Genomic DNA, 19,405 nt, shown 5'->3' with positions numbered 1-19,405 from the left:
TCCCTATTCTCTTTTTATCAAATACTACATTCTGTTACTTTAATTTGTATTATTTATTCTCAAATTTAAATTTCTCTAATTCAAAAATGTGAAAGGTATGAGAAGCAAGAATATGATCTTGAACAAGGATATAATTTAGGAGTAAACAGTGTTAGCTTGTTATATAGTGATTATGAAAGAATGAACTCTGGTATAAATTAATTTAAAAATTCAACCAAAGGAGCAAGTTATGGAAAGTGTCAAAAATATCTTATTATAAGGCCCACTTATGTATAAGACAGTCTTAAAGTTTGAGCAATTTGACAGAAACTAAAATTGAAAACAAATTTTTAGAATGAAACGTTCTCTTTATTTAAGGTAATTATAATTTGAACTCCCACTCTTTTTTATCATCTATCACTTTAAGGAAATGGTTGGGCTTCTAAGTGTCTCTCTTCATTTATAAAGCAAAAAAGAAACACTCACTGTTTTTACGTAAGAGAGGAATATCAACGGGGTAAATTTACAATGTAATATGAACAATAATTCAAATTAAATCAGTTGACAGTTTAATATTTAAGTTTATGTTTAATATACCTGGATAATATACCAATGACTTTTTTGTTGTTTGTAATATCTTCCAGCACCTCCAGTTTTCATACAAGAACCTGCTGACGTGTCTATGGAAATTGGCTCAAATGTGACATTACCTTGTTACGTTCAGGGTTATCCAGAACCAACAATCAAATGGCGAAGATTAGACAACATGCCGATTTTCTCAAGACCTTTTTCAGTTAGTTCCATCAGCCAACTAAGAACAGGAGCTCTCTTTATTTTAAGTAGGTTGAAGGAAATATATTTTGTATGAATATGTACTTTTATATTGTACATTTATGTTTTATACATAGGTATTGCTATTTAAAATAATATATTAATCTTGCCAACACATTTTATGTTCATTGCATTTTACTTTGAAATAGTACTGGCATTTTATATTTGGGAATTATCATAAATGAGTTATATTTTATTCAAATGTATGTCATTAATTTATCGTAAAGGCTTATGAAACAATATGACTTCTTCATCCCTTACCATTTCTTATTGCAAATAGAGTCACCTGAGCCTCTACATAGATAAGTGGTCACATTACCTTGATTCTTGAAACAATTGTTGTATAGAAAGGTAAAATATTACTATTAGTTTACTTTACTTATTTTGTCCAACAGTACATAACAACATAGGGATGCGTTGGAAACTCCTTTATTAAAAGCTGTATCTGCCTGAAGCAAAAGATCCCTGCCACCCCCACAAAAGCCAAATACTTTCTCATCTAAATATTTTATAAGCTATTCAGTATTCAGATATTTGGAAGCACCTTCTATTTTTTCAAATAATGCTAAGAATAATTGCATGGTGTTACCAGAGGAGGAAAAGCATTTAGATAATTAATTGCATTTTTAAAAATAATGGGATGTTTGGGATATTTTATAGAAAGCTTTCAATCAGTTACTGCTAAGTTAATTATTTTATTTTTATATTTTGGGTGGGTACGTGTTCTCATTCTGTTGCCCAGGCTGGAGTGCAGCGGCATGAACTTGGCTCACTGCAAACTCCACCTCGCAGGTTCAAGCAGTTCTCCTGCTTCAGCCTCCCGAGTAACTGGGATTACAGGTGTGAACCACCACACCCAGCTAATTTTTGTATTTTTGGTAGAGATGGGTTTTACCATGTTGGCCAGGGTGGTCTTGAACTCTTGACTTCAAATGATCCACCCACCTCGTCTTCCCAAAGTACTGGGATTACAGTTGTGAACCACCATGCCTGGCCCAAGTTTACACAGTATTAAATGTACATTGGCCACTTAAACTTCTAGGTATCAATTACATTGTCTACTAACAAGTGCTTCAGTGTTCAGCTCTGTGGTGAACTCTATGGTGGACAGAGTCAGATATAGGGTCCCTCACCCAGGTAGTTTGCAGTCTGTTCTCTGAGTGGATGCCCATAAAAGGAGCTACTGGGAAACACACATCAGATTGGGTCAGATTGTGCATGACTTGAATGTCCAGGTGAAAAAAATGGATTTGATGAGCTAGAAGTTAGAGAGCCCCATTCCATGTTTGATAGGCAGGAAAAGGTACATGAAAGTACTGTTTCAGAACAACACTGCTACAAGGTAGGAAGAGAGATGAGAGAAAGGGAACATTGAAAAGCTCAAAGAGTGATGATGAGAAACAACCCAAATGTTGATAAAAAGTGAGACCTGAAAACAAATTAATTAAAGGAGATGAAAGACAAGGAAGAATAAAAGAGCTCAATATCTTGAGCAACAGTTGCCTAATTGTCAAAATTAAATTGTCTGAAAGGAAATTAGTGATTAGAAACTTGGTTCTCATGGTATGTTGTTTTTCTGCACAAATTAGCCCAAGAATTCGGAATACAAAAAATATCCTGGGTAGAACTAATGTATGATTTATTAATCGGGTGGTTTGCTGAATTTTTATTTCCAAATGAATGTCTGCTATTTAGAGTGGATGCTGACTTAGTTTACCAGATGCAGTTCTACAATTAGATGCATATGGTTAGCAGAGGAGTGGAATCTTTGTCATGGTTCTTTATCTGAGATAATATGGAACTATTCATACTGGAAAGCTGCACTTCTCTCTGTTCAAATCTTATCAATAGATTAAACTGCTTATTTTGGGTCATATATTTACAAGGTTACACCCATTCCCCTATTTAAAATTCTCTCCTTCCTTCCTGATTGCTCACAAGACAAAACCATGCTCTTGAGAAGGTACCAGCCCACCTCTTCAACTTCAGTCTCCTGACTATCCCCACACAACCTATAGCTCAGTAGTCCCCATCCTCATGGCTCCAATACCCTCTTTAATTATAAATATTTTGTAATATCATTTTATTATCTGGAAAAATTTTATATATTTGATCTAACTACATAAAAAATTATGTTAATATCTAACACATACAAATGAAAAATGAGGGAAAGTAATTTATATTAAAATAATGTATATTTCATTATGTAAATACTCTGGCATTGTCTACACAATATGAAGATACATTTATGTGACATCATTATGAATTCAATAGCTCAAATGCAGGCTCACACAGGAGTATAGGATTGATGACTCAAAAACTCCAAGCTGGTGAAGTGATTTTCTAAGATGATGTGCAATTATTATTAAAGTTCTGCCTTCTGTGCATACAGAATTAGATTGTAGACTCATGTAGTTACAAACAAAGTTATGAAATACACACAGTTCAGTGGGAGCTTCAAAATCGTGCTGGACTTGGGAAAATTGTTTCTTTGCGAATCTGCCCCATGTATCATCTCTCTAGTTTTTACCCACTGAATGCCAGCAGACTTCTCCAGTCATTGCATCAACTAAAAAATCTCCCCTGCAAGCTTCTAACACGGTGGTGGTGCAGAGTTCATTGATGGTGCAGCTTTCCATTCTTTGTACGGGCCATGATTTTTCTAGTCATGCTCTTGCTTTTGTTATCTATTAGATTTGGACTGCCCTTCCTCTATTCTACTCACTCAGATATTACCTCAATGTGAATCCTTCTCTAATCGCCTTCATGCAGTCACTTCTGTCTCTGTTTCCAGAACTCACTGTCTGGAACTCTTTGTTAGTACTTATTTCACTGTGGTGTGACTGATGGTTTCTGTGTATGTCCCCTCCTCTACCAGAAGGCAGTGCACACTTTCCATCCACAGATCTCAGCACTGTTTCTGGCACATAGTTAATGCTCCATAGATGGTATTGGATGAGTAAATGAGTTCTTCCTTTTAGACTTATGGGCAAGCGATAAAGGAACCTATATTTGTGAAGCTGAAAACCAGTTTGGGAAGATCCAGTCAGACACGACAATAACAGTGACCGGACTTGGTAAGATCAATTGAATGTCTACATACCACGGTCTTCAAAATCATCAGACTTCTTTTACTATGTCATCTCTTGCCTGTGCCACTTAAAAAAAAAAGGATAAATAACTAATTACTAGACCAACCTTCCCTTCCCTACCACATTTCATATTTCTTAGAATGTTAGTCCTGGAAATAACCTTAGAGATTATCTGCTCCAAAATGAAGGGCAATATAAATAAATTGTTTTAAATCTAAATATGAATACACACATGCACACGCGCACGCACACACACACACACACACCCACACATATTAGAGTCGTAGTCTTTTCTGATTCCCTTTTTACATTTGTTATTTTGGTCAACATGGAATTATTTTTGTGTATGATAGGTAAAAGTATAATATCATTTATTTCCAAGTAGTAAGACAATTGACGCAATATGTATTATTGAATATTATCTTCCCACTGACTAAAATACCCATTTGATCACATAGTAAGTTTATGTCCCCATGTCTATTCCTCAGAATTCTATTTCTGAAATAGTACTACATTGCTTAAATTATTATAGCATTTAATGTGTTTTTATATATGTCAGTACACGTTTCTCATTAATAACCTTTTACACAGTTTTTAAAATATGTCTTCATTTGTCTATGTATAAATTTTCCAAGTAAAATCTCTTAGGGATTTTACTTTATGTTAAATTTATTCATTAATTCTTAGAGAAGGGCATATTTACAATACTCCTTTACCATTCCATCTAAGAGAGTCAACCTCGTATTATTTGCTTGAGCTATTACAGCAGCGTCCTTATTGATCCCATTTCTTCCAGTGTACTTACTTTTCAGATTAGTATTTCCCCCAGAAATGATCCTGATGATTCCACTTTTCCATTTATAAATGTTTTCAGTTACTCTCCATTTGTCTACTGAATATATTGCAAATATCTTGGCTTGACATTTCAGGCCTTCCATGTCATAAGCATTCCTTTTTACCTTCTTTACTTCTACACTAATGTATTACCTATCCTTTTGCATTCCCCCTACTTAGAAGGAGACTTTAATTTTTACTTTCAAAATCATACCCATTTTCATGTAAATATTTTGTTTCTGAAAACTCAAATTTTTATAGCATAACTCATAGTCTTTGGGGCCTGTAAAGTGGTTTACCTTTCTTTTGAGTGAAATAGAGTTGAAAGTGCCTGTACTGTCTCTAATTTAGTTGCTCCACTTATTGGAATCAGCCCTTCAGTGGCCAATGTTATTGAAGGACAGCAGCTTACATTGCCCTGTACTCTGTTAGCTGGAAATCCCATTCCAGAACGTCGGTGGATTAAGAATTCAGCTATGGTAAGAACATTTTAAATGCATGCATTCACATTCCTAATTTTCTTTTCTTTTTTTCCCCCCTTTGAGATGGAGTTTTGTTCTGTCGCCTAGGCTGGAGTGCAGTAGTGGGATCTAGGCTCACTGCAACCTCTGCCTCACAGGTTCAAGGGATTCTCATGCCTCATCCCCCAGAGTAGCAGGATTACAGGTGCCTACCACCATGCCCAGCTAATTTTTGTATTTTTTAGCAGAGATGGGGTTTCACCACGTTGGCCAGGCTGGTCTCAAACTCCTGACCTCAAGTGATCCATCCACCTCGGCCTCTCAAACTGCTGGGATTACAGGTGTGAATCACCACACCTGGCCCACATTCCTAATTTTCTTGAGTAACAAGTAATGTATTCCAGTCACCAAAATTATCAATTTAATAAATATACAAAAATATGTTTTTATAAGTATACCAAAGCTTTTCTTTATTATTAACATTTTTGTTATTCATATTATTTTGACATTAATGAAATGGAGAAGTAGTGTAATTTTCATAATTTTATATTAAATTCAGTGTCACTAGAATATAGAAGAACTGAAGCAAGTATTGTTATTTTCATAGCACTTAAATATTTTTGTGCTCTTCTTTTTAGTACATTATTAAACGTTAATATTCCCATAAAATTCTTCCATTTTGTGTATTAGTCTTCATTATTATTACCTTTAAACATATCTTTCATTATGAACTATATAAAAATGTAGATATATATTGTCATTGTTTTTCAGTGTAAATTTTTTTATGAAAGGATGTGAAAAATGTTTACAGTTCTATGAAATTTTTTCTGTAAATAAGCTATCTATGGAAATAAATTTTCTTCTGGTTCAGAGCATTTTTCTTTCCATTTTCCAGAATATTGGGACTCACTCTCTTGCAGTACTTATTAGAAGTGAATATGCTGAACCCAGGAGGTAGAGGTTGCAGTGAGCCGAGATCGCGCCACTGCCCTCCAGCCTGGGTGAGAGAGCGAGACTCCGTCTCAAAAAAAAAAATGAATTGACTCCATCTAAGAAGATGTAAAATTTCATATTTGCATAAAAACCTGAGAAAAAAATAGCAAACCTCACTTAAAAACAAATGCCCTTGTAGAATGATAGTATTTGAGCACACAAGTATCTTCACACAAGTATTGTTCAAGAAATAAGAAATAACAATTAAGAGAGACTGTAATTAGAGTCTCAAGAAATATACAAGAAGTATATTTTTTTATATTTACTTCTTACTCAAGAAAATTAGGAATGTGGGCCAGGTGTGGTGGTTCACACCTGTAATCCCAGCACTTTGAGAGGCCAAGGTGGATGGATCACTTGAGGTCAGGAGTTTGAGACCAGCCTGGCCAACATGGTGAAACCCCATCATGTGTGCTCAAATACTATCATTCTACAAAGGCATTTATTTTTAAGCAAGGTTTGCTAATTTTTTCTCAGGTTTTTATGCAAATAAAAAGCAGTGTAGGTGGATGATACAGATTTACAGGCGATCATTCTTAACTGAAAATATTACCAGACTTCCCTGACACAATTCATATATCACATATTGTCCACTAATATTTGCATCTGTTACCTAACAAGGGCGGAAGGTGAGATTAAGTCCTTCTCCCTTGGTGTAAATAAGGGCTTATGTGCCAAAATAAAAATATCAAATGGCTTGCTAGTGGTAATAAGGCCTTCTTGGAAAAGAACAAGTTAAGCCAAAAGTAAAAATTATAGTGAAATTTGGGTTTTGAGTGATGACAAAATTTACAGGAACATTAAACAAGTCATATCTGTATCTTTCTTTTTTTAGCTTGTGCTTAACTCTCTGATAAATATTAATAGGTATAATATTTGGAGGTATATCAGGATTAAATTATACAATCACACTCTTGGTAACGTTTATGCTCATCATTTTTCACTTAAGGACATTAAAATATTTTGTGTATAGACTTTTAGTAACCCGATTGGAAAAAAAAAAAAAAAAAGGCAGATTCTTTTTGACTCTCACAACTCCTTTCTTTTTAAATAAAAATTACCTTTTTTTTTTTCCCCTTTAAGTTGCTCCAAAATCCTTACATCACTGTGCGCAGTGATGGGAGCCTCCATATTGAAAGAGTTCAGCTTCACGATGGTGGTGAATATACTTGTGTGGCCAGTAACGTTGCTGGGACAAATAACAAAACTACCTCTGTAGTTGTGCATGGTAAGAGACACACCCAATGTTATTGTTTTCAAACTGTGTACAAAGTAGTTGTTCCTATATTTTAATCAAATAACTCTGTTCCTCTAATTACAGTCTCTCTTAATTGTTATTTCTTATTTCTTGAACAATATCTACATTGTTAATGTTGTTTCCAGATTTCCCTTTTTTATGTACACAAAAAGACATTCTTGGGAGTCACTAGCTGAGTCTGGCCAAGGGCTTTTGTAAGTGGTTTCTTAATTGTTAAAAGTGACCTCGGCTCTCAAAGAATTATGTTTAAAAATACATTTTAATTTCAGACAAGCTGAACTCATTATACCCTCCAGATTGCCTTTTCTTTCTGGATTGTGCAACAAGCATATCCTTACTAATGACCCCTTTGTGTTTGAGCTAGAAATGACCTAAGCTTTTCTAAAGGTCACCTCATGTGCTCCAATCTTCTTGCATGTTAAATAACTTAAAGGTCACAAATAAGAAAATCCAGAAGCAATCTTTTTCCATTCGTGACTAACAGTAACCAGCTTTTTACATCTCAGTAATTGACAGCTTCATAGTTTAAGAAATTGTCATAACTTTTTTGTATACTTGCTTTAAAGACTGCAACACTACTTTTTTAAAAAAAACAAAAACAAAAACAAAAAAACCATTGCATTAAAAATAGCTTTGTGTACAGAGCTGAATATCTGAAGGAAGAAAGTAGCACAAAATACTTATTTTTAGTAGTTGATTTATTCTTTATTTAGAGTGTGAATTGGAGAGTCCAGTAGTTTTCCAATTCTGTTTGGTCTGTTGACAATATCACTGAATGCAGACTATTTTCTTCTATTTTGCCTGCTTCTCTTAAACAGCCTCTTCCACCTTTCTCAGTTTTACATTAAGTATCCACCAACATCACCTTAGATATTCTTGAAGAAATATTATTTTGAAGAAATACTAAAGCAACACTAAATTAGTTATAACCTAGAGGAATAAATGCATACTGACAGATTGGATATGGTTGTGTAACTATTTTTCAAGAAGACCAGACCATAGATTTCCTGAACAGTGCTTATAGACTGGTTTGAGAATCTAGTGTAGGAATGCCCTCATGTTCTCCCTCTCTGGCTTCTAGTGACTGCCTAGAATATTGTGTTGAATAGGATTCTGAGGCTGAATTTCACTTGAAAAAATGACAGAATTAATTATGATGTCTTTCTTGTCAGAGGTGCGAGGATACGGACAAACCAATGATATGGTATATTGTGATACAAGCAGTTTTAATATTAAAAATTAAGAGATCATTTCACAGCATTCATTGGTCCATTTTAGTCCAAAATGAGTAACTAATTTAGTCAATAGAGTTAAAAAATTAGTGCAGCCATTTGCCATTAACTAAATCTAGCAGCCATTTGCAGATGGATGTGATGCAGCCTAGCAGCTCTCTATACCTCTGTATTTATGTTAATTAGCAGGACCGTTCCTTCATCATTCTGTGTCTCCATTTTTAAGAATACTCATTAAAGGCTGTCAATCCAGTTCTTAAAATAATGAATGAATACAAGTATAAATGTAAATTAAAATGACAAAACAGTTTAATTGTCATATTGGTTTATATAGATTGACAATCTGAAAAGAAACTTCTCTTCCACACCCAAATGTCAACAGATTTCAAAACTGTTGCCTAAATTTGCCACTTTTCTTTATTGCTGTCAAACTCAATATGTTTGTATCAAAATGGCTTATTCCATGTTGCCACAAATTGACAGCATAGTTGAAAGATGAATATCCCATGATTAGTCTGAAAACTAAATTTCTTGCTTTAGAGAGTAGCCTGGCATTGTTGTTTAGGGCTGGGGATTTGCTGCCAATTCTTTAAGAAGAAATTATCTAAAGAGTAAACCCAGCCATAGGAAAATATGAGTATGTAGCATATCTAATCTAAGCCCCCCAAGGAATGTTTTTCCACTGAGGTTTCTGGTGTCTCTAGTTCTAAAAAACTTCTCCAGAGTAGTTATGATAATCCTTGAAAAATCTGATTTTAAGGAAGAGAAATGATGAGTGATTGAGCTCCTGGGAGCGGTTCCAGTCTCATCTTTCCAGAGGATGGAAAGGAAATGCCTGTTATAGATTGGGCTTTTATTGTCTTCTTCTCAGTATGTTAGGAACTTTCATATATGCAAGCTTCTTTAATCAAAATCACCATTTTGAGAACATTGAGTATTGATAATTTCTGTTTGTGAGAGTTGGTTCTGATTATGATTTACACAGAATGGAGGGCACTTTTCCTTTTGCTTCTACTCATGTTAATTCTTCAGTTGCTTTCTAAAGTCAAAGATATGTTATTCTCCTTACTGAAAAATATCGAGTTAGAGTCCTTTTAGTCTTTTAAATATAAAATACTTGACTGGGTGTGGTGGCTTATGCCTGTAATCCCAGCACTTTTGGAGGCCATGGCAGGAGGATCTTGTGAGCCCATGAGTTCAAGACCAGCCTGGGTAACACAGCAAGACCCCATCTCAAAAAAATACATACATACATACATACATACATACAATAAAAAATATACTCTTAAGATTTGAGTTTTACCATTGAATTCTTCTTAACAAAACAAATCTTTTTATCTAGGTTAAATGTAGTAGCTCACTAAGTGATTCCTTAGTATAGATAGATATTTAATAAGCAGTAGCTAAAGAGCCCATTTATCTGAATGTACGCTTATGTCAGCTTATTGCAGCTTAATGAATAAAGGACAGTGATTGGAGATTCACATTAAATGTGTAGCTTTTAGAGTGCAATTCTGTCTTGGGTTTCCAGCAAAACAAAATGAATTTTCTTCAGTCCTCTCTTATTTTTGTTAGGAAAGTCAGCTTATTAGACATCACTTACTACTTGATTTTAAGTTTTTACTTCATTTTTCAGATCATAACTACTTTATTGTCTTTGTTTAGCACACTCCTTTACAGAGATTATCCTACATTTTTATCAGAAAATGTTAAATAATTGCTCATTTTTACAAACATTAATGTTATATTGAAAATGTTCAACTTTAAATAATGATGTTAAATGGAAGAACAGGTGCTCAGATTCCAAATCCTACTTACCTTTTCAGTTCTGCCAACCATTCAGCATGGGCAGCAGATACTCAGTACAATTGAAGGCATTCCAGTAACTTTACCATGCAAAGCAAGTGGAATTCCAAAACCGTCTGTCATCTGGTCCAAGGTAAATAATACATCTAGTCATATTTCCTGAAGAGCAGAGTGTGAAGTTTACCTGCAGGTTATCCCAGGTCTTGAGCAGGAGGCTGGGGGAGTGAGGCATGGAAAGAAGAGAAGTTAATAAAGGGTTTCCTCTGTGGCTGTACAGACGTGCTGGGAACCCTCCAAGAAACCATATAGATGCACCTCAGAAGGCTCTCTTGGATGGACAGGAAGTGGAGCATTTATACATGACATATTCCCTCCATTCCCCAGTGAAGCTTACACTGCTGCACTTCCTGGCTGTGGCCTTCTGGGGCTTTGGATAAAGCCCTGGTCCAAAAAAAAAAAAAAAAGAAACAAACAAAAGAAAAAACGTAAGTGCAACAAGGATGACCCTGGTGGATCATGTGGAGCTGTCCACTAGAGCTGCGCTGAAATTAAGAGGGAAGAGGGCTTAGGGATGTGGCATGGGATAAAAAGGATCTGCTATAAGATGTAAAGTGCTTAGAAATGTTCCGGGCACACAGTCTGTGCTATAGACATGTTCACTGTAATGTTGCTAATACCATTCAAGTCTCAAGTAGGTGATTTCACTAAAGACCTTTTAAGGTTCCTTCTAAATGATATGACTGCATGGATTTTCTTATTTATAAAGTTCTATGGTGTAGTCACCATTTCTATGGGTGACTAAAAATTGTAAGACACATACACAAACTAATTTATTCCCCTCTATATCCCTGTTATGTTGTTCAGCTTTTACTTGTATTCTTGCAGTGAAGAAAAACCCATTTCCTGAAGAAGTCCTTTCATCCTTGAACAGCCACAAAGATGGCACATTTTCTGTAAATGTATTTGAATCCAGCAAATATAAAGTAATGACATGCTAATGAAGTATGGCATTTATATAATTAGCACTACTAGTGTTTTGCCATACCATCTAGTTTTATCTATCTAACAATCTCTGAAATATGGAGAAGTTGGTGTTGACATTTGTAAATAAATTAAAAGGTTAACATTTTTTTTTTATTCTGGACAGAAAAGTCACAGCGGTAAAGCTAATCCCTGAACTGCACAGTAGCCAGCACTGAGTAGAAGTTTAATGCATTTTAAGGAAGATGCAAAAGTGAAATATTTCCATGTTGACCTCTGTGCTGTGGTCAAGCACAGAGGTTAAGAACGTGGTCTCTAGAGCCTGGCTGCTGGGTTTCAACCCCAGCTCTACCACTGAGGGGCTTTGTGATCTTGGGCAAATTCCTTTACTCCTCTCTCCCATGCTTTGATACTCGAAACTGTAAAATGAGTGTTGTGGTAGTTGCTATTCATAAGACTGTTGTGAGTGTTAAAATGGTTAATTCAGGTAAAGTGCTCAAAACAGAGCCTGGCATAGCATAAGCATTCACTGTTCCATCCTTACCATTACTGTTATTCTCTGCCTTCTTAAGTAGCTCTGGAATGAAGATGACATGATTTGATATGGAGAAATACCACTTTTAGTACTTTTATTTGTCTAATGTTTCTTATAAATAACTTTTTTCAAGTTAGCATTTTAAAATTTACTCTATTCCCCCGTTGGAGATGTTTTTTCTATTCTTCTTCTAGACATTGTCACTCTTTTATGATCTTAAAAAAAAAAAAAAAACCCTTTGCTTTTTGCTGTGTTTTGCAGAAAGGAGAGCTGATTTCAACCAGCAGTGCTAAATTTTCAGCAGGGGCTGATGGCAGTCTGTATGTGGTGTCACCTGGGGGAGAGGAGAGTGGCGAGTATGTCTGCACTGCCACCAACGCAGCCGGCTATGCCAAAAGGAAAGTGCAACTGACAGTCTATGGTGAGAGCTGGTGGAGGAATGGTTTTTATTGACATTGTCTATCTGTGCCAAAACTCACAGTTCTTTCCCCAGTACTGTTACCAGATGCATGTACCCCTAAAGTGAATTGCTCCCCCAAGTTGATATATTTGTTTACAGAAATGCATTTTTTACTGCCAACCAAAATCACTTCTACTTAGATTCTGATTTTAAGGAATGCAATTGTATAGTCTTTCGGAAAATTTTTATGGTATTTTCCCAAGAAGTATGCTTATTGCACCCAACCCTCTTCAGTAACACCAGTTAGTTAACACTTCTAGCAAAGCCAAACCTCAGCTATGTCTTGGGTAGGAGTCTGCCTTGAGGGTTTACTTTTACAGATGGTAGACTCTGAGAGGGCATTGAAGCCGATCTCTTCATTGTGTTCTAAAAGGAATTACTGACTAGAGAAATTTTTTCATCATTTTTCTTTTAGTTCTCACAATAAATGTATTAATGGAAAGTTTTAGCTTATGTCCTGAACAGCATCTTTTTATAAATTACTTAAGAACATTAGTAGTCCACATTTTAATGTAAATTAAACTGTGCTTTGTTTTCAATATACTATTTCCCTTCCAAAACATGTGTTTATTTTAGTAAGGCCCAGAGTGTTTGGAGATCAACGAGGACTGTCCCAGGATAAGCCTGTTGAGATCTCCGTCCTTGCAGGGGAAGAGGTAACACTTCCATGTGAAGTGAAGAGCTTACCTCCACCCATAATTACTTGGGCCAAAGAAACCCAGCTCATCTCACCGTTCTCTCCAAGGTAGGAGATCTGGGATGAATTGCAACACATGAAAACATAATCAACCTCTTGGGACAGATGGCCATGCCTATTCAGGTTATCAAATGTCTCAAAAAATCACTTTTAAAATTGAGATAATGCACATATACATCTGAGTCTACAAGAAGTATTTATAACATCTGAATCATGCTTCTGACATCTTTAATGTCAGAAATGCTAACATTCAGCCTTGCCATAATTTTCCCCTGGTGCATTTTATAAGGTAGTTATTAAAATGGAGCAGAATTGTACAAGATTCCTGTTAGCCCAATGTGTAAGCACACATAGAATTCCATTAATCCCATAAGAGCAATAAAATACAATAGGCACACTCTAATGTCTAGGATTTGGCTTTCATTGGATGATTTTGTAAGTCTTCTTGCTTAAACCCTTATACAAATATGAGCACATTGAGACAATGTACTGTATTTGATAGGCTAAGTGACGTAACAAGAAGAATACTGGAGCTTCGAAAGCACAACCTTCATTGCCAACCAGCTATGAGTTTATATTTATCTCTTCCACTTAAAGTTTGCCTGAAACCTTTGAAAATTTTTAAGGGGTCTCTCTGAACCTCATATTTCCTATTTATAAAATGGGGATGATACTTACCTGAGAGGATTATATAAGATAATGTACATTTCACATTCATTGTCTCTACTTCTTGGTTACTATTTTAACCCAACATCAAGGCAAAAGTTACTGGTGAAATAAGAATTAGTCACTAGACTATAATTAACTTTCTATTAGAATCATTGATATATAATTATGAAGACATAAATTCATGCTAGTGTCATTTCCCTACTGCCAGTGAAGGAAAACAATTAAGAAGGACTTTATATAATTTTACTATTTGTTTGAAAAAATTTTCTTTGAATGTTTTTGAGTAAAAAATTATAGTAATACAGATCAGAAAGTTTTATTGTTCCTTTCCACAGTCGCAATTTATTCTCCCTCTTCCCAGGGGCAAACACTGCCACAAACTTGGTATACATTCTACACATACATCCTTAAACAATGTAGATTACTGTTTTCTGTGTTTTCCATTTTGTTTTGTGTGTCTGTTTTCAATTTGCTGTTGTAACAAATAGTATATTATTATTTTATTAGTTGCTTTATTAAGTCAACATTTGTCTACTATTATACATAGGGATTCCATTTATTCATTTTAACTCCTACATGCATATTCTACATTTTATTTTTTCATTCCTTTATTTATGGACATTCTAGTTTGTTTATTCTTTCTTTCTATTTTTTTTGTTTGTTTTTAAAACAAGGCTTTTCAGTGAATAGCTTTGTATGTTTCTCTTTGTATACTTATGCATGACTTTCTTTAGGACCTACATACAGAGCTACAATTCCTGATCAAAGCAAACTCCTGCTTCCAGCTTCATAGGCATTGCTAAATTGCTTTCCAAAGGGACAGTATTGATTATCCATCCACCAGCAGAATATGGGTGTACTTGTGTCCATGTTCTAATTAGCGCATGGTATTGACTGACTTAGGAATTTTTGCCAGTTGATGGGTGTAAAATGGTATCTTGTGATTGTTTTAATTTTCATGTGATTGACTTCAAGTGAACTGAGAACCTTTTTGTGTGTTTGTTGGCCATTTGTGGTACTGAATAACCTATAAATCTGTTGCACAGTTTTCTGGTGACTTGTCTTTCTCTTATTGAATGTAGAAATTTGGCCTTTATTTTTGATAATAATCTTTTGTCTTTTATATGTGTTGAAAATATCTTCTCTCAGTCTATTGCTGTGGTGTCAAGTTTATGTGTGGTGCCTTTTGTTGTACAGAAGGTTTCAGTTTTTAAGGAGCACAATGTATTAATCTGTTCTTTTTCAGATGTGTACTTTTTGTATCTTAACATGAAGCAGATTATAAACATAACCTTCAGTGTTTAATTCTAATATTTTAAGTTTTGTTTTTCACATTTTGGACTTCAATCTATCTGAATTTTAAATTTTGTAAGTAATATCACGTAGTGCTCTCATTTTATATCTTTATTTTTCCATTTGGAAAGTCAGTTGCACAACATCACTTTGAATAGTCAATACGTTCCTTACTTTTTGTGATATAACCTCTGATGTTACATATTACATGTTGAGTTCTCAAATATGCTGAGGTCTTTCTGGAGGACTCTGTCCTTAACTGTTTATTCATTTGCATGTCTCTGGGCCAATAGCACTATTCATTTGACTTAGCTGTGTAAGAAATCTTGGTATTAGGTAGGTGTACCTGGCCTCCACTACCTTTAAAACTATTTTAACACAATGCAATAAATTTTTATATGTAGGTCTGGCTCACCCAGCTGCATTGCTACTCAAAAGGAGGAATATATTCAACTATTTTTGAGAACATATATATCTTCTTTTTCCTTTACTTTAACAATGTAGAAAATAATAACAAATTGCTCAAAATAAATTCAAAGTTAACTCAAATACACATTTGCTTTGTAGAGCAGCAAGATGTACAATTATTTGGCAATTTCAGACCATTAAGATTTAAAAGTAAAATAAAACTGTTTTTCTGTTTGCGGGAACATCATACACAAGATAATTATGAAAAGTCCTGGCTTTTAAGGTGTATAGATAGACATTGCAGATGGGAAAATGATTTTAAAAACTACTTGCAGAGTAGTAATTTCATACTGAAGTGTAGCTGCATAGGGGATATTTAAATTCGCCTGTTCCATGGTCTACTATATGGTTTCTTTCTTTTAGACACACGTTCCTCCCTTCTGGTTCAATGAAGATCACTGAAACCCGCATTTCAGATAGTGGGATGTATCTTTGTGTTGCCACAAATATTGCTGGGAACGTGACTCAAGCTGTCAAATTAAATGTCCATGGTGAGTTTTGAAATGAGAGCATATGACAACCCTGTGGACTGGCCACAAGAAAACCCATAATCCTAGTTTATTTCATAGCTAATTTCCAAATTGTTTATGGAGTAATTAAAGAAAACATTCTCTAAAATCTGAGACTTGTGATTTTCTTTCATTTACTCTGAAAAGTTTTTCTGCTATTTATAAACAATCTTTTGTTTCTTCCTTTATCAAATAAACTATATTAAATTTTTGGATCTCGATTTTTCTAAAGGTCAGCAGTCACTTATTGCTATTATTGTTGATATATGGTAGAAAGAAAATGTGTTTAAGCTGGTAACATTTTATAGAAGCTAATACAAATTTTTAAATAATAATTTAGTAGTATTTAAATGATCATTTTCAATATTTAAAGATCTCAGCAACTGAAAAAATTCTGTTTTCTAGGACTCTTTGACTACACCTCCCTAGTTAGTTTGCTTTATTCCTCCAATCCACACAGTCCATCCAGTTCTTCATTCATTCAACACACTGAGTGCATACTCTACACCAGGCATTGTTGAGATGAAAGATATTCAAATATCAGAAGAAATTAGCTCAGATAGTATTGATCTGATTTCACTCTCAGATGATCAGGACAATTGTGTCCGCATTGATTATGGGGTATGAAGTCATATAAGAGTCCTGTCATTTACTAGCTCCAGGGCATCAGGCATATTCACTAACCTTTCTTATCTTTAGTTTTCTCTTTCATAAAATGATGATAATACTATCATCAAATATATAAGGTTCTTGTTAGTGACAACCTTTAGAAAGTGTTCATTAAATATTAAGTTAAAGAATGTATGGTACATTAATTATAATTATATCCTTGTGGCTCAACTTGATTCTACAGTGCACAATGCAAGTATGTGGAAATCAGGAATCCTTTTCTGGTATTTTGATAAACTACTGCATTTAAATTTCTAAAGGAAGTTGATAAAAGGAAGAGATAGAGGCTCTCTGTGGTTTTCTTTTTTTTTTTTTTTTTTTTTTTGAGACGGAGTCTAGCTCTGTCACCCAGGCTGGAGTGCAGTGGCCAGATCTCAGCTCACTGCAAGCTCCGCCTCCCGGGTTTACACCATTCTCCTGGCTCAGCCTCCCGAGTAGCTGGGACTACAGGCGCCTGCCACCTCGCCCGGCTAGTTTTTTGTATTTTTTTAGTAGAGACGGGGTTTCACCGTGTTAACCAGGATGGTCTCAATCTCCTGACCTTGTGATCCGCCCGTCTCGGCCTCCCAAAGTGCTGGGATTACAGGCTTGAGCCACCGCGCCCGGCCCTCTCTGTGGTTTTCTTATCTGAAATTAGCAAAGGCTTTCATGAGAAACTTTTCTTATTGTCTGATCCTTCTACAAAGAGAACAGAAACTGAATACATGGAGAGAAATGCTTTTTAACCCTTATAGAAATTACCTGGATTGCCTTTTAAGAGAGTTTTTAACCTAAAATTATTTACAAATTAAAAGATGCTTAACATTTTAAAATGCTTGCTGTTCCTCAAGTTTGGAACTAAGAGTTTTATATTTATTATTTCCTGTAATCCTTGCAATGTACTGGGATTACAGGCTATTTTCCCTGGATTATCAAGGAAACAGGCCTCAGGAAGTTTACTGACTTATCCTAGATCACCTAGCTAGTGAATGGTCCGAGCCTAGGTCCAAATCTTGAAATTGTTTCACTTTTCCATGCTGCCTGTTGGTAAGGAGCTCTCATTTAAAGTGAGTAAAGGAAGGAATTTGTAGAAGTTGGATTATTAATACCCAATTATTATTTCTAGTTCCTCCAAAGATACAGCGTGGACCTAAACATCTCAAAGTCCAAGTTGGTCAAAGAGTGGATATTCCATGTAATGCTCAAGGGACCCCTCTTCCTGTAATCACCTGGTCCAAAGGTGGAAGCACCATGCTGGTTGATGGAGTGCAGCATGTTAGCAATCCAGACGGAACTTTAAGCATCGACCAAGCCATGCCCTCAGATGCTGGCATATATACTTGTGTTGCTACTAACATAGCAGGCACTGATGAAACAGAGATAACGCTACATGTCCAAGGTGATTTTTGACACAGGAAAATATATGTATATGGGGTGGGGAGTGAGGGAAAAGCCCTAGAGCTAAATAGATTATCTTGGATAATCTTAAATTACTTCAGAAAGAGCTCTATATAACTTTTGTGACTCTTTGAAAGGAGAACCATTCCCAAATGAAACATACCATTTCTAAACCTGCATCAATTTTTGTATGCTTACTTTTGAAACAAAGTTGCCGTGGATCATGTAGATAACAGAAACAATCCTAGATGATGCCCCACCCACTATTTTTGGTTTGGAAGACATTGCGGGAAGAGTGAATTGGGGTAGGTTGTCACCTCACAGTGCTGGGGTGCACTCAAAATAGAGCCCTATGAAATCTAGATCCACTACTTCTCTATTAATACTGTATTTGCTTTGAAGATTTAAAGATCAGTGTTTATGTATTCAAGCAACAAATATTGATTGAGCTCTTGCCAGTCATCTGTCATATTCTAGATGGTGATGAGAAAGTAGTAACAAAGGCAAAATCCCTGCTTTCATGAGCTGTTCTAGTGTGAGTAGATGGAAAACAGACCAACATATAAACAAGAAATACAGATTATGAAAAGTGCTTTGTAGGAAGTTAAAATAAGGCAATTGTCCTGAGAGTTGCCTACTTTAGATTCAACTATCAAGCAGGACTTCTCTGAGGAGGTGATCTTTAGAGTGAGATCCTCTGGACTGGAAAGAACCGGCCACATGGAAATCAGGGGGAAGAACATTCTTGTCAGAGGGAATACTAGTACAAAGACAAGAAGAAAAGATAAGCAGGTATGGTACTTAGCACAGTATTAGATAGTTCTTAGTGCTGTACTGAGTATTAGTATTAATTAGTACTAATACTGTTCTAAGTATTAGTACAGTACTAAGGTACCTGACCCATTGCCAGGTTTGTTGGATGGTTGGCTAGGACACTAATGGAGAAGTTTTCCTGTTCATTCCACAAACTTTATTGGGTATTCATGTTTATAGTTGAATGGGAAAGATAATAATTCATGAAATAATCTCATGATTACATAATTAAACATTGGTTAGTGCCCTTATGAAATGGTGGAAGACTCTATATAAGCTTTTAACAAAAAGACAAATCACAGAAGGCTTCCTTTGGGGTAGGGACATGTCAGTTGAGATTTGAAGGGTAGGTAGAAGTAAGGGGCAGCCCTTCCAAGAGAATGTGGAGAGAACTTTCCAGGAAAAGGACATAGAATATGAAGAGAAGGGCATGTAATATTTTGGGGAC

At 35.3% G+C, this 19,405-nt stretch overlaps 1 protein-coding gene across 7 annotated transcripts in view; it reads left to right on the top strand.

Moving 5' to 3' along the window:
• Positions 1-19,405, top strand: part of HMCN1 (hemicentin 1) — a 499,395-nt gene that overhangs the window by 277,110 nt on the left and 202,880 nt on the right. For all 7 annotated transcript variants that reach the window (XR_004179456.1, XM_031657606.1, XM_031657603.1 and 4 more), the window contains 9 exons: positions 624-818; positions 3,792-3,887; positions 5,088-5,215; positions 7,274-7,418; positions 10,507-10,619; positions 12,264-12,423; positions 13,039-13,207; positions 15,953-16,080; positions 17,873-18,145. Coding sequence is in view for 6 of the 7 variants with exons in the window: in XM_031657606.1 (XP_031513466.1) it covers positions 624-818; positions 3,792-3,887; positions 5,088-5,215; positions 7,274-7,418; positions 10,507-10,619; positions 12,264-12,423; positions 13,039-13,207; positions 15,953-16,080; positions 17,873-18,145 (1,407 nt within the window). In the remaining variant the exon portion in view is untranslated. The remainder of the gene's footprint in view (positions 1-623; positions 819-3,791; positions 3,888-5,087; positions 5,216-7,273; positions 7,419-10,506; positions 10,620-12,263; positions 12,424-13,038; positions 13,208-15,952; positions 16,081-17,872; positions 18,146-19,405) is intronic.

Source organism: Papio anubis, chromosome 1 (assembly GCF_008728515.1).
Source record: "Papio anubis isolate 15944 chromosome 1, Panubis1.0, whole genome shotgun sequence".
In the NCBI taxonomy this organism is placed as follows: Eukaryota; Metazoa; Chordata; class Mammalia; order Primates; family Cercopithecidae; genus Papio; species Papio anubis.
The sequence above is the reverse complement of the archived record's forward strand: the minus strand, read 5'-3'. Positions and strand labels throughout refer to the sequence as shown.